General features: G+C 42.1%; 4 protein-coding genes across 4 annotated transcripts; 3 read left to right on the plus strand and 1 right to left on the minus strand.

Annotated features, from left to right (window-relative positions):
• Positions 1 to 2,696: 2,696 nt before the first annotated feature.
• Positions 2,697 to 3,428, plus strand: SS1G_03199 (predicted protein; the record flags this gene model as incomplete). The annotated part of the gene is made up of 3 exons (XM_001595061.1): positions 2,697 to 2,766; positions 2,947 to 3,103; positions 3,410 to 3,428. The coding sequence occupies 3 exons, from the start codon at positions 2,697 to 2,699 to the stop codon at positions 3,426 to 3,428; spliced, it is 246 nt and encodes an 81-aa protein (XP_001595111.1).
• Positions 3,429 to 5,267: 1,839 nt separating this feature from the next.
• On the plus strand, positions 5,268 to 6,861 carry SS1G_03200 (hypothetical protein; the record flags this gene model as incomplete). Its single annotated transcript, XM_001595062.1, has 5 exons — positions 5,268 to 5,275; positions 5,720 to 5,852; positions 6,093 to 6,168; positions 6,364 to 6,519; positions 6,824 to 6,861. The coding sequence occupies 5 exons, from the start codon at positions 5,268 to 5,270 to the stop codon at positions 6,859 to 6,861; spliced, it is 411 nt and encodes a 136-aa protein (XP_001595112.1).
• A 3,290-nt stretch (positions 6,862 to 10,151) lies between these two features.
• Positions 10,152 to 13,386, plus strand: SS1G_03201 (hypothetical protein; the record flags this gene model as incomplete). Its single annotated transcript, XM_001595063.1, has 4 exons — positions 10,152 to 10,562; positions 10,714 to 11,611; positions 11,742 to 12,831; positions 12,894 to 13,386. The coding sequence occupies 4 exons, from the start codon at positions 10,152 to 10,154 to the stop codon at positions 13,384 to 13,386; spliced, it is 2,892 nt and encodes a 963-aa protein (XP_001595113.1).
• A 784-nt stretch (positions 13,387 to 14,170) lies between these two features.
• Positions 14,171 to 15,188, minus strand: SS1G_03202 (cytochrome c oxidase polypeptide IV, mitochondrial precursor; the record flags this gene model as incomplete). Its single annotated transcript, XM_001595064.1, has 5 exons — positions 14,171 to 14,347; positions 14,438 to 14,538; positions 14,676 to 14,834; positions 14,937 to 14,990; positions 15,098 to 15,188. The coding sequence occupies 5 exons, from the start codon at positions 15,186 to 15,188 to the stop codon at positions 14,171 to 14,173; spliced, it is 582 nt and encodes a 193-aa protein (XP_001595114.1).
• Between the last annotated feature and the right edge of the window lie 871 nt (positions 15,189 to 16,059).

The following is a 16,059-nucleotide window of genomic DNA, read 5'->3' on the forward strand; positions in this document are numbered from 1 at the left end:
GAGAGGAGTAAGTAATATGAGGGCAGTCTGTCGGAGGGGGATCTATTTTGCTTTACGGGTGAAGGTGAGATGGTATTTCATGGGAGAGGATATTATGGTTCGGTTCTAGATATAGAAGGATGTAAGGATGGAAGAATAGGAATGGCTAGCTAGCTATACGGTTACCTAAGTAAATGGATAAGCGAAAGTAAGTGATGTTTCTGAATTACCTAGTAGGTAGATTACCAGTTGAGCGAGCGCGTGGACGATCAGATGATTAGTTGATTAATTGGTTGATTAGTTGATTGTGTATAGACAAATAAGTATCATATATTATATTATATTATATTATATTATATTATATTATATTATATTATATTATATTATATTATATTATATTATATTATATTATATTATATTATATTATATTATATTATATTATATTATATTATATTATATTATATTATATTATATTATATTATATTATATTATATTATATTATATTATATTAATTATATTATTTGAAGACGGGGAAGGGAAAGGGAAGGGAAGAAAAGATGCGATGAAGACTTACTTACTTACCACGAACACTCGCTCCACTGAGATAATAATCTCATTCCTACTATTCCTACGAACTAATCTTTTGATTCTTTACTTCCTCGTTCGTTGTTGATATGATATTGTGGTGGTATCTAAGATTACGTCGTCATGGTTTGATAGCTGTGGGCGGATACTAGTAAGTTTTTAGCTAGTAGTTAGTCTAGGAGAGGAGAGGAGAGAGGAACTTCTGGAATGAATGGCATCAAGATGTTGCATCACGGGGTATGGGCTCAGAAATACTAAGCGCTGCCAGTACCATCCAAGGGCTAGAAGCGAGAGGGTTATATCTTCTAGCGGATATCATTTTCTGCGATGACATTTTATTCCATCGCGATATCGACATCTTTATTTGAACGCCGTACTTTCAATGGCAGCCATAGCTCGACAGTAGCTCCTACTATTAGAGATGAGCTAGCTCAATCGATTTGGAAATGCGTTTTTGGGGTCGATCTCCCCGTGTTGGCTATAGGGTTCGTTATTATCCTAAGGTCTTACTATATCTCAAAAAGAAATAACCACGAAGTCTAAACCTGAAGCAGGCGCTGATGCAGGTTGATTTTACAGGAAATGCCATCGATATCTTTGTCCTGGGCATAATATATCGACGATACTGCTCGGTTTTGTGATGAGTGATTCCTAGTTTTCTTGGGAACGTTAATTTGGCATATACATAATTCTTCCTTTGGTTCTTGGTTTTTGGGATAAGCGTAATTTATGTGTACGAGTTTTTGCCTCGTTCTTTTTTAAACAACTGATCATACCACCTAGGTTGTTAAATACCACATATCTACCGTCAGCTACGTTGTCGTCTTTCTCGGATTCACCCTTCTAAGAGCTACTAATTACTTCCTTCCTAGTACTTACGTCCAAGCAGTCAAAGGAAAGTACTAGTCACCTACAAATTCCGGCATCTACCACCTTCCATTCTCGCTAGCCGCTATTCGACTTTCGAATTGAGGGCTTGCTTGTACTTTGATATCCAAAATCAGCCAATGCATTCCTCTACATGGAACCGATTTGCATTAAGTGCCATCAGAACAGTGCTTTCCTCAACCTCGACCTTGAAAACATCATCTAGCAGTGAAAAATGTATCAATTATCAAGTCACCCCTTTGGATAATTAGCTCAGACCTTATTCTCACATCCGCTTTCATCTCATCTCTTGCGTCGTTATTTGAGGATGATGTTGTATTGCTACTTGCACGTACTCATGATTACCTACACGCTCTTTTGATTTTCAGGAATTGGCCATTACTTCCGTCATATTTAACAGTTAAATCGATAGGATTTGATTTTGAGCGAGTGGAGAATCAACCAACGAATCTTGATAGTTAATGAATTCGAATCGATAACGGTATATATACGCAGCCGCGTATGTAAATAAGGACACGATAGTAGTATTGTACTGCTAGCTATGTAGTATGTACCACCGAATCTCAAGTTGCGAGACATATGTAATGAATGGCTTTAGGGGTTGTCTGGGGTTCTGGGGTTGAGATTTGCAGCCATCGAGGGTGTTTTCGATTAGTGGTTTATTTCTCGATGGGTATCGAGGGTTTGCGCGGGAAATGACGGGATATACTAGTGTGCTTGTAGTTGGAAGTGGATGAATAAGTGAATAACTATACCTAGCTCACATAGCTCCGTTGATGGGCGTCCCTGGCGTCCAATCTGAGATATTATTTTTGCAAAATCATATAACTTACTTGTAGATTCGATTTTGTAAGTATGAAAGTTATAGTGTAATAGTGTTGATGTAGATATCGATGATGTATGTAGATTCAGCCCGGATCGAATATATTTTACCGAACCTCCCCCCTTAAGACTTACTCAATCTCTTCAATTTTGATAATTAATAACTTTACAATGATAAGGACCAAAATCTTGAAAACTGTATCATTAAGATTAATAGGTAGTATAGTTAGTTCATCAAATACATATATCCAATATACCGCTGCCCTTCCCAGCTACGCCAAAACTTTCACTCTCACAATAATATCTTGAGTGCCCTCATCTCCAGCTTCCATGTGAACATATTCTTGAAATTGAACTTATAATCTTCCATTCAATATAGCAACAGCCTCATGAGTCAAGCTCACAGATCCAAAGCGTTCAAAATGTCTTCGAATCAGACGAAGATGAAGATAGCCAGCAGATGTCGAAAAAATATTCCGCTTCGAGACAGAAGTAGCAGGATTTAAGTTCCACACAGCCGAACCCGCCGTTGATTGGCAGTAAGATGATCTGCTAGCAATTGAGATGGGTGACCTGAACCTGATGAAGATATCAAAAGCTTCCTCGTATGAGGAAATCGGGAGCTGCAGACGTAGCAGATAGAAAGGCGGTAGTAAGCTATATTCTTTCTAGATCTGGGAAAGCTGATAAGATATGAGGAGATTAGAGGGTGGACTATGAAAGGAGCTCCATTCTTAGACTTATTGAGCACTTGTATTCATGCGTGGTATGGATCATATGCATATCGAACAATTACAAGTGAAGCGACGAAAGGAGTTGTAAATGCGAGGTTATTTATTATAAATCATTGGCTATAATTAGAACCTATATAAATATTTATTCATACCTACCCCCTCATATTCCAACCCCAAAAGAAATGAGAAGATTATAAATTCAAATTTTATATCTCTTAAGGTTTTATACTCGTGTATATATATATTTTCCAGACGCCTATATCTTAAATATCTTTACGATCGGAATCGAGGTCTTGTTATTAGAGTAATTCATATTTAGGATTACCTGGGGGGTGTTTCTTTAGGTTTAAAGTTTATATAACCTTACTCGACTATACAATCTTATACACATGTATATATAGTATGAATCACAACTTGTGAAAGAAGGGGTGGTTGAACGAACAGAAGATATGAATAAAAGGGGTTCACGGGGTGGAAGAGATGAATATGATGAATAGGATATATGGTTTTGATTAAATGAGAATATTAACAGTGATACTGATAGCGATATTCGAGATGTGAAGATTTAGTATTTATTTGCAATTGCAGCAGAGTGATTTCAGTCGTTCGCGTCGTGTTGGGTAACTTTGAAGCTTTATTTAAGATTATTACATCTCCAACAAGAATCTTCAGATAACAAATCAACTGATGTGTAATCTAGATTGAAATATCCTAAGTTGGAGAATAGGAGAACTGTCAATACTACAGCTAATGGCCAATGAAGTTGTATACCTACCTACCTATTGGAACATTAGACTTCGCGAGCAAAAGGTCAAAATCGGGTATAATATAAACATAACCAAATTTCATGATATGTATTCCAGTGAAAGCAAGCTCTGAAATTGCAGTATAGAAAGAATTGTTCATTTCTAGATTTAGAGGAAAAGAGTCTTTCTCGCAACAATGAATAGAAATAATCTAGATATTCGCGGGTTCTCTATGTACCACCAATCAATGCTACAGACTTCTGCCTCATTATGCGGCTCAACCCATCATCTATCATCCAAAACGTAAAAGCTGCAGTTGCAGCTGAATTCAAAACAAAACTTGGAAATGTTTGAAACGGCGGTAAAGATATCACAAATACAAGGAAAGAGTGCGGGGATCCGATCGCACTTGTACGATCAGGTGGATTTTGCTGTGACATGTGAAGAGAGCAGGCTGATATGAGAGGGTATTGGAGACTGCGCACTTCAATGTGGAGGAGCATAGAATATGACAGGATTGTGACAGGATGAGAGGATACTGTGGGAGATATGAGATGATATTGTGGCGGATGTCTAGATGACATGCTTGCATGGATGCGTCTCGAGACCGTTCCACAAAATAAAGTACATGGGAACACCAATGTGGGAAAATTATCGGTTTTTGGCCTTGGTTTGCGAAATTATCATGCAAACTCGCTTGTGGATTCCTTGTGCGACCTTCTTTGGTTACTAAAGTGATTCAGATGTCGCACGAGGAGAAGCATGAACATCGGCAACTCGCCGGGTAGCTGGAAAAGTCAAACTGTTGGCCGTGATGTCGTGTGTTGTGCCTCTTTCTTGCGATACTTTTATTGTGAACCGTAGGACTTGAGATAGTGGTACCGGTTCTCGGGCAAAGACGTGTGATATATGTGCGGTGGCGCGCAAACTACATGCCGGTGGCTTGGCAATTCAATGGGCCATTGGTGATGAGTTTCCTCTACTATTGAGCCGTGTCTTTAATGGTAGGCACATCTTTGGATCTCGGCCGGTTTCCTAAACTAGTATCCGATGTTTGCGTCGATACGAACTGTAATTATAATGTATTGTGCAATAAAGTAACGTTCTCCTCATCTCTTTCATGTATGGTGAGGAGTGCAGATGCGAACCAAGAGTGGACTAATTAGAACTGTCACATATGCAGGCACAGATCGCGAATATGGTTCGCGGAGATGGGCATTCGCGATATGCATGTGCTGATGTCAGCATGGATTGCTGCGGGAAGGTGCAAATATTTCATGGTAACATTGGGGGAAATATGCAGCAGGAATTGTACCTGAAGAAACATTCGTAATGAAATGAAATAATTCATATCCCATCACTAAATGAAGTTTGCAATAATTTGATAAACTTTGCAGTGTGGCCTATTGGGCTTACAAGTGAAAGGAAGAGCATGTCGAAGACTCGCATTGCAAGGTTGGCACAAATATCCTAATACCCTTCGACCTGTCAGACTCGAGGGATAAGTTCGAACATGACAAAGTAAGACTATAGGCCTATGAGATCTAGAATTATCTGAATATGACTATCTGCCTTAAAGGTGCTAATTGTTGGATAGGATAAAGATTCGAAGAGGAAGTGAACCCTTCAGATCGGACAGGTTTCTGTCTAGACCATGTTTTTGAAATGTGATAGCGACGGAAATGCAAGAGTGATTACTAGCATGAGTAAGCGGCAAAGCCGATAAGATGCGGAAATGTATAGTAAGGAATGATGACTTGATCCGGATCCGGATCGTATCATCAAATGCGAACAAGATGTATTGATCACCACTGATCGCCGATTGGACATGTGTTTTTCTGAGAGGGAATCCGCGAGCTATAGAGATTAGAGAAGATGCTCTTATAAATGAAGCGCGTAGCCTGATTTTCCTTATTCCGAGCCTCTTTTCTCACACTTACGAGATAGATGGAGTTGAAGCTTTAGCAGTGATCAAAAACGAATTTCAGTTCACCTCCTAGGTATTTCTGTTGAATATGAGGTGGCAAGCATGTTGTGGCTGCAGGAAAAGAAAGAAGAAAATATACCCCACAATAAGTCATCTTTCTTCTCGAAGGAAGTATGCGTAGGCGAAGTATACCTAGTCACATCGCCTAGGTACGTACCTTTTTACATACACAGACTAGAACTAAAATTAAAGCTAGTACCTTTGTATCTCTAGTATCTGAGATGATTACATCGTACCGGTACATGAATTTGTAAGGAGGAAGAGAAGGGAGAGAAACTTGACAAGGGAAATCCACTCGAGCAGGCCATTTCAAAAGTCTCACCGCCAATCTCGATCGAAACTGAGGTAAAGTGGCATGCCGATATTGATTATCTTATGACCATGGGGGGTAAGGTGGACAATCACACCCTCTTCGCATTATTGGAAGGTATATATATTATATTGTTCAAGTACTGTATGTAATATAAGTTAATAGATTAGAAAAAAGTATTTTGCATCTGCGGGGCCGGCCCGAGTGTCACGGCAGCTATGCCCAATCCCGCCATACGTGGTATATGTAAGATATCTGCCCGACGGCAGCAATGCGTCAGAATTGGAGTTTTTGACATATTGGCAATAAAAGAGATACCGGGGTACATACCATTCTTTGGTGCATTGGCGAGTGACACGAGGGGTAAAGGAACTGCCAATGTCGGAGAAGATGTTGCCGCAAGCCAGATCGGAATTCGCTACCAGAATCGACACCGTACTGTGCAGTGCCGTACTTTAACAATGATACGTATGTGATTGATACCGACGTTCTATGTTTAATGCCTGATGCTTGAAAGATGCAGGCAGTTACATGAGTTGGTCGGATTTGAAAGTGCTCTGCCCGGAGGTGAAATTATCGTGCTGTTCATAGAACCGATTTCTCCATTTCCCCGGCCGAGTAAGTGCCTTACCTAGGTACGGAGAAGATTTGAAGAAGGCTCACGTGGGCAGGCATATTTTAAGATACTGTCGCAGAGCAGAGTAGTAACCATGCAGTCGTTCATACAATCAATAGCGACGCTGAGCCTGATATGGATATATATTATACATAGCGGTTGGCACACCGTCACTTCCTAAGAAGTTCGAGTAAACCGGCAAGATATATATACAAATGCAGCAGTAATCATTACTCCGCTCTCATGCCGCTCTCATCATTACATGATGAGTACATGATGAGTACAGTACATGATACAGTTAGACGAATGGCCTACCACGTGTCAGTAAACTAATATCTGACATGCAGTCGATCCTGATTCATCCTCGAGTGCTCTAGCGAAAGTTTTTGTGTCAGGGATGAAAGTGGAAAGTGGTTGAAGTGATGGGGATTCATGGGATATGGCAGAAGTGGGGCTATTCCTGCAGCGCAACCGAATTTTGGTAGCAGATGGACGCTCAGCCCTTGTGTGTCTTGGAGGGTGGGGGGGGGGGGTGTTTTGTATGTGTGAGTGTCAACTTGTGGATGGGTGGTGCCATGAGATCGCTCAGGTCCAGGCCTTCATCCACCAATCTATTCCGGGGGGTCTGCGATAAATGTGACAATACCGGTAGAGAAGCAATTTATAGGGATGGAGGATGCTAAGCGGGTGGTAGATGATACCCAATACTGTACAATGATTACTTACCTCCTAGGTACTGTACCTCCTTAGGTAGTAGTCGATACGATCAAACAGATCTCAATTACCTTTGAAATTTGTACTCTTGCAGTCTTGTACTCCTGTACTCTGGTCTGGTACAGTACTCTTGTACTCTTGTACTCTCGTACTCTCGCACTCTTATGCTCTTCTACCCTTTCTTGTATCCAGTACTATATATATCGTAACTTTAATGTGCAAGGCAATGAAACAGAGGCAAGAAAAATAAAAATAAAAATAAAAATCCTCTTTACCGAGAACTTTCTTTCATCATAGCGCGGATAGGTTACAACACTGCTTCCGTAACGTCAACGGGCCCCCTATAATATGAAGCGCTATACCCTCACCCTCATACTCATACTCACTCATGACTTGTATGATGTTTGAAACCTAATGCCATTATGCCCATGATTGTCCCCAAGTCTCCCTCTCCCTCTCCCTTTCCATTCCCATGAACCACCTTCTTTTGGATCCCATCCCGATGTTTACCAGGAGCCAAGAATGCTCGTGAATGGAAGATTACGAATTACCGAATAACCTCAACCATATCTGGACCACATTGAACATCGTTGCTGCACTGTCCGGTATCGTATGTACCTGTTACACGAGTCGCCAACCACATACATCGATGCATGATACACATTGCATACTATCCTACTTATACGTTGATGATGTATGGGTCGCATCGATGAAAAAATGGTAGCTAGGTAGGCCAATTATGCAGTGTATAATATCAAATCACAACCTTAAACTCTATGTGGAGTGATTTCCAGCCTGTTTCCTCAGCTTACCTTTCAATCTCCCAACAAGCCTTCATCGTTCAGGAAACTTTTCCTCTTTGTATTTGATGGAGCAATTCAAAGCGCATAGGAGCCCTCATCAAGCAAGTTCCCATAGCATCTCCTACCCCATTGGTGGACATTATACCGGTACCGACGCTCTAATTCATATGGGCCCGGAGCACACTATGCCTTGCTTGACTCTCATGCCTGTGCTCTGCTGGCGGTCAAAGAAATGAGGAGGCTCTCATCAACTACTAGAGTATAGTACGAAACATCTAACAGATATGACAATACGAGAAGAAAACAAAGACAAGCAAAAGGAAAAAAAAAGGGAAGAAAAAAAAGAAGCGGAGCTCAAAAGTCTAATAAGAAAGAAGAGATTGTACAGTCGCATCGTACGTACGAAGGAAGTACTTGCTACTTTCAACAATATTCACAATCACAATCAATCACAATCACATCCATCACGTTCACATTTATTAATAAATCCACATTCAAAACTACATCCATATCCATATCCATATCCATATCCACACCCACATCCACAATACAGTACGAAATACATTCACTGCACTCACTGCATTTGCAATATAAGAAACTTCACCCACTTCACCCACTTCGCCCCTTCATCCAATCGTTAACCATACCAAACAAAGTTCCAATCAATTAAGAACAATTCGAGGGACGGAATCACCCTTTATTTATTTATTATTCCCTTATATTCATCCAGACTTTATCAATATATTTGATTAAGAGAAGTACTCCTCAAGGCGTTGTTGGGCTTTGTATGTTGCATGTGCCTCTCCCTCTCCATCAAGTTCCCTGCACTCTTTTCACACCTTTGCGCAGAACGGACGCATCTCTTGTTCGCATTCACACTCCCGAATACAGGTATCCGGGTCCCAATATTTGATACATACTTGACTTAATTCAGAAAATAAGAGAAAATTTGAAATTCCAAAACTGGAATTGCAAAAAGCCAGCCAAGAAAGAGTTATTGAGAAGGACAACTTGTTGAAAAGGACACATTGGGAACTTGATGGTTAGGAGTGGAAAGAGGTCAAAGAGAGTATAAAGAGTTTTGTTTAAAACGCGCGAGAGCAAAGGTAAGATATTAAAAACAAAGTTATATATTTCTTTGAAGTCTAGATCATCAGCAACAACACCAACATCAACATCGGCAGTCATCCAAAGTACAAACTACCTCAGTACCTTTCTTTGGAAGTTTATATCTTCCTCAACTTTTCTACATTCAAAAGTACCTACGGTACCAAGTATATCACTTCATATCTTGATATATTAACCTCTTTAAATCATCAACTCAAGTTACCTACTTATTACTTCACTGTCTTGTTGTGTATATCTCATCTCATCTCATCTCATCTCACCACATCAGTCTCCTCTACTTGTACTTGTACTTCTTTCTCCTGTTACTTCTATTTCTCCCTCATCTTCCTACCGTGTCTTTCATCTTCCATCTTACACCTACTTTTATCCTCACTTTTATTATAGTACCAAACTTTAAAATAGGAATCTGGTATTAGTACGAGACTATTAAACTATTTTTTGAGCCAAGATTCCCCACCATCATCTCCGCCACCATCACTTATTTACATCCACATTCACATCTATTTGTTGATCATCTTTTTCATTCGACAACTGCATTTGTTGGTTACACCGCAAATCGCAGGTAAATTCACATAAATCATATCCATTTCGCTGATCATACATCTTTGAATTTCCTTTAGGTATCAGGATATTAGTCCAATTTCAGTCGTTTATACCTCGGTATCACCACAGCCAGCCAGCCAGCCAGCCACAGTCACTCCGGCACCGCGCTCCTCGAGATACAAACCACTGAATAAGCTTGTCCCAGTCGAAAGGGTCATGAGCTATCCACGATCGCTTTTCAACCCGGTATATTGATGAGGGAAGGAAGGGGAGACTTTCAATTAATATAAATTGAAATGGCGGGCGTCGATAAGTACTTGAGCTCGAGCTCTAGTATTCATCCAAAGGGAATGGGTACTTATACCACAGCAACAATATTGGATCTCGCGCACTTCAATTATCCATGGATTCTTTTGGTCGTATTTCTCGTCTCATTCGTCACACATAGCATCCTAACTGCTGAGTCTTCTGATGAATCTGGACCGGTGCTCACAGGTCCTGGCGGAAAACCTTTACCGCGGTCTGTTAGGAGGACAAAACAAGATAAGGATAGGCTCAAGCTGCAAGATTTCAGCCCTGTTCGGAAATTATTATTTCTCTGGCTTTCGGCTGGTGTTCTGGGAACGTTTCTCGGCAATGCGATCAACATTGTGGTACATGCCCTCGATAAACGGGAGAATGGTTGGTGGTGTGGCGAAGCAACTGCAGTGAGTATTCGCTCCTCCAGCTTATGTTCAGGATGAAACAGCTACTGACCATTGTTGAATGCAGATATATGTTTGCGCCTCTCTCTTTTTCTACAGTGTCTTTCTCATTTCCTTAGTCGACACCACACCCTCACCTTCAATTGCACATCAGGTTACATGGTTCGTTGCGCTGGTTATTGAAATTGTGCTTTTTGCCGCTTCGTTATCGTTATATACCTCAGCTCACCCAGAACTCAACTCACTGCTTACATACGATCCGGAATTTCACAAATATGCAACCCAATGGGAAATTGTTGAGCTTGTACTCGATGCAATTCGGGTAGTTCTACTTTTCTTCTGCGTAGCTTTTTATTGTGTCTTCACTATTGAACGCTCATTCAAAGGCAAAATTGCAAGTCGTCAGAGTAGCAGTGAGCCTGATGAGAACAGCCCTCTCCTTTTCAATGGTCGAGCGAATGGGAACGGTCATGTTTCCGGAAATGGTTCAATTGCAAATGCATCTGCTGCAGACTCTTTATCGTTGAATGGACACGCGACTGCGAATGGTACTGCCGTACAAGGCGCCGACATTCAAGGGAGACCGATTGTTCAGCAGCGTGTGGACGAAGTGCCGGCCTTTTACAAGCCTACAACGGCTACAACAAAGACGTGGTGGGAGTACTTGAAAGGATATTCACTCTTCTTTCCATATTTATGGCCGGCTAGATCCGTTCGCTTGCAAATAGTAGTAGTTGTTTGCTTCCTGCTTGTCGTTATGCAACGAATAGTGAACATCGCGGTTCCTTTGCAAGTCGGAAGGGTCACCGATGCGCTCACTGGCGATGATGACAACGAAGTCACGATGCCGTGGTTGTCAATTTCTCTACTCATTGCTTTCAAGTTTCTTCAAGGCTCTTCCGGAATTTTAGGGGCTGCTAGATCGGTTCTGTGGATTCCAATTTCACAGTACTCATACAAGGCTCTGACCACCGCCTCATTTGAGCATGTCCATGGTCTTAGTCTGGATTTTCACCTCGGGAAGCGCACCGGAGAAGTCCTATCAGCACTTAGTAAGGGTAACGCCATCAATAATTTCCTTGAGCAAGTGACCTTCCAGGTACTTCCAATGATATTTGATCTTGGCGTAGCTATTGGTTATTTTGCATACGCCTTCGACGCTTACTACGCTCTCGTGGTTAGCATCATCACCTTTTCCTACCTTTACCTTACCATCCGAATGGCAAGATGGCGATCAGACCAACGTCGACAATGCAAACCTCAGCCGTGAGGAGGACGCTGTCAAGAATGACTCTCTGACGTCTTATGAGACGGTCAAATACTTCAATGCTGAAACTTATGAATTTGATCGTTACCGACAGGCGGTCTCGGCATTTCAGAAAATGGAATTCAAAGTAACCATTTCTTTGAATATCCTTAACATTAGTCAAAACTTGGTCTTCATGGCTGGACTTCTTGTAACTTCTTTCATTGCTGCATACCAAGTTACCACTGGTAAGCGTCAAGTGGGACAGTTTGTGACTTTAATCACATACATGGGTCAACTTCAACAACCTCTAAATTTCTTCGGGTCCTTCTATCGAGGAATTCAGAGCGCCATGATCAGTGGCGAACGTCTTCTTGAGCTGTTCAAAGAGGAGCCGACTGTTGTAGACGAGCCAGGTGCTCAGCCACTGCCAGCATGTGAGGGTCGAATAGACTTCAATCATGTCAAATTCTCCTACGATACCCGCAAGCCTGCTCTGGAGGACTTGAGTTTTACCTGCAAACCTGGCACGACTACAGCTTTTGTTGGAGAATCCGGAGGAGGAAAATCCACTGTTTTTCGGCTACTTTTTCGATTTTACAATACCCAGAATGGTAGTATCCAACTTGACGGCCACGACATTAGGGATATAACCATAGATTCGCTAAGACACCACATTGGTGTTGTACCACAGGACACAATCCTTTTTAACGAGACTCTGATGTATAATCTCCGCTATGCCAACCAAGATGCGACTGATGAAGATATTTACAATGCATGCCGAGCTGCATCAATCCATGATAAGATATTGGCGTTTCCGGATGGTTACGACACGAAGGTCGGTGAGCGAGGTCTTCGTCTTAGTGGTGGCGAGAAGCAACGAGTGGCGATAGCACGAACTATCATCAAGAATCCCCGGATCATCATGCTTGATGAAGCCACTGCCGCATTGGATTCTGATACTGAACAACACATACAAGAAGCATTAACGACCTTGTCCGAAGGCCGTACTATGCTAGTCATTGCGTAAGAGCTCTCTCTAATCAAATCCCTAATCGTCTGCATTATGCTAATCATCGCCACTATAGCCACCGATTGTCCACCATCACTAATGCAGATCAAATATTGGTTCTCCATGCTGGGCAAGTCGCTGAAGCTGGAACTCATAGCGAGCTCTTACTTAAGAAAGGTCGATATGCACAGATGTGGAAGAAGCAAATCAGAGCCGAGCGAGCAGCTGAGAAAGCTTCCGAGATGGTAGCTAGAGCCAGAGCTCTCAGTGAAGCAGCTTCCATTCAGACTCCCGGCAGTCACTCTAGCAAGGTCAATGGTGGCAGTACGGAAGTAAGCGAATACGAGGGAGACAATCACAGCAATAGGACACTCGTCGCCTCAACTTTAGCGACAAGAGCTCCTACTCGAACTCCGGAGAGTCGAATCAACGATGACAGTGCTAGTTCTAAATCTAGCTCTAGTTTAGATTCAGATGGCCACAAATCAGATGAGGATAAGCAAACGGGGAATCACAAATCTGACGACAAAGCCGGTGTCGACAAGTCGGACAAGTCAAACAACCGTTGAATGACATTAATATCTTGAGGTTTTCTATCGAATGTGTTTCCCATTCGCCTCAAACTAATATGGAGACATTTCTACTATATATCTCTCCACCGCCGCCGTTAAAAATTGCATATAATGGTGGCAAAGGAGCTCTTTCCGTTTCACTTCAGTCTACTGGACTTGATGTGTTATTTTATATCCAGCATCGTTGAGATTTCCTACCTGATAGAATCACCGCTCCTTTCACAATACCCTTGATTTTGTCACACACCTTGCGAATTTGGCCTTTGTTGTTTAGATGTTTATAATGCACATGCATACTGCGACGATGATTCACGACTCGAGCGTAAATGAAGCATGTTTGGAGGTTAGCGATTGGGTTTTTCTAGTTTTCTTTTTTAATTTACCGGTTTATACGTTGGAGCTCGGAAAATGGCTGGCTGTGATATGGGAGACTTGGAGGTGTGAGCTAGTTAGTTTGCTGGAGATTCGTGGGGTTTGGTTCGCTTTAAAAAAAGAATGGGGCGGGAGAGGTGACAAAATCACAGGGAAAATTTGTGCCTTACAATAGAGTACCGGAGCAATTCCATACCAAATAAAATAATTGAAAAGGGGATGAAGATGGGCAGTTCGGAATTGAAGCTTTGAAAAGGTTTAAAATCAATCATGAGCGCACCTTCAATGTGATCAAATTAAGCATGGTTAGTGGAAAGCAATGAGAATACGTCAACTTCGCGCTTTACTATTCTACATTTCTACACTCGCCTATCATCGCTAACGCACCGGGACCCCATTCTCTCTCGATTTATCTGTATTCCGGACGAACGAAATCGGCAAAGGTCTTTGGCTCCTCGTAGTTGTGGTGTCCATCATCGTGGTGATCGTGGTGGTGATCGTGAGAATCCGTTTCTGGACCAACATATTCCATTTTCAAAACGTTTCCGCACTCTGGGCAACGCTCGATGGGACGGTCGCGAGACATCTGGAAGACGGAGTTAGAATTTAAAACTGATATAACAAAGTTTCAAGGTGGGATGTGGGAAAAAATATGAGAAGGGTTCCATAGACGTACTGTAAGCCAGATAGTAACATGCGAGTCAACTGGGTATCCGGTACAACCGGCATATTGTTCGTCACCGAAGGACTTGACAATGATTGGGTCCTCCAACGTGCCTAAACATCTCTCACCAATCAGCAAATCCATCCTCATTCATCTCATTCATCCCATCCGTCTCATTCATTTCATCCTTCGAATTTCGACGCAACAGCCCCATCCTAATGTCTCTCCCAGGTGAAGCATGCATGCGTACCTTTCCTGGAAGCATCCAAAGGCTTCATGTCGAAAATATCCACTCCCTGCATCTTTCCCAAGATCTCAAGACGCTCGAGACCAGTCGCTTGCTCGAGATCGGTAGGGACAGTTCCGGGTAAGGCACCGGGCCCGATGAGATCAGCTTCGGTCTTAATTTCTGTAGATCGTGCGTATATATATCAGCCCATTTATCCCATCTTTCCTCTCCCATTTCCCTACGCATGGTTCCAGACAACCCCCGGGCTACGAACAAACGCACCTTCGAACTTCTTAATCTTGCGATCGCCCGATGCGGCCGGTGGCGCGGCTTCTCCTATACATAACAATTAGTCCTGCACTCAATTCACACACAAGCTTCCGCCCCAAGATCCGCGGCTCAAACCTAGTTTTCCGGATACATGGGATCGGGAATACACATACTTCTAATCATGCTAGTAGCAAAGCTGCGTCTCATGACGGGGGCGACGGCTGCTCTGCGAGCAGCAGCAATGGCTGAGCGTTGGAGAAACATGGCGGGTGTGTCGATTGAGGGTGCGGACGGTGGTACGATTTGTAGGTAATTTTGATGATTTCGTGAAGTTGCTTGTCGGGAGACGCTAGTTTGTGATGACTAAGCTGGGCCGACGGTTTCTGCGTGGGATGCACGAATGGATGGGGTATCACGTGCGTAGTGTAAACAAATGGGAAGGTGGGGTGGTTTGTTTTTTGAGGATGGAAAAACATTGTGCTTTCTTAGCTAAATGCTGTTAATTCAGCACCTCAGCTTTCTCGTTTGATTCGTTCAGGAATAGACAGACACCTTTTCTTCTTCTTTTAAACATATTCCCTGAACTTGAAGAATTTCTAAAGAGTATATGGAGCTACTTCCAATGGGAAAGAGCAGGTCTCTGAAGACAGAGACGTGCAACAAAACTGATGATACCGTTAGTACTTTTCACTAGCAAAGTTTTGCACCCAAATTCACTACTCATGGCTATACGTAGAGTTAATCAAGTACCTTATTGTATCTAGTCGGCTGCTACTTGCCTCGATTCGTTTGCATTGCCTGCGGAATTTAATGCATGAAAAAGCTCTCGGGACTTTAAGAGTTTCCCACCACAATTTGTCAAAATAGTCTTTGTCAAAGTCTCAAGCCTAATTCAATGTTATTAATTTTCTGATCCTTTGACAGAGCCCCTCCTACTCTACATGTATAGTTAAACAGATTCTTTTATTCTATCTTTCTTTTCAGTCCTACAGAGATCCTTCTGTAGTGCGATTACTTGAGGATACAGATATGCAACAAACTAGTATTAAACTACCCCCAGGCAAAATCCATCAGAAGCACTCTTTTCAAAGAACTCTTACCTCATTATACCTTTTAATCTGCTATCTAAAGACAT

The sequence above is a fragment of the Sclerotinia sclerotiorum genome, genomic scaffold, assembly GCF_000146945.2.
Source record: "Sclerotinia sclerotiorum 1980 UF-70 scaffold_4 genomic scaffold, whole genome shotgun sequence".
NCBI classification, from domain to species: domain Eukaryota; kingdom Fungi; phylum Ascomycota; class Leotiomycetes; order Helotiales; family Sclerotiniaceae; genus Sclerotinia; species Sclerotinia sclerotiorum.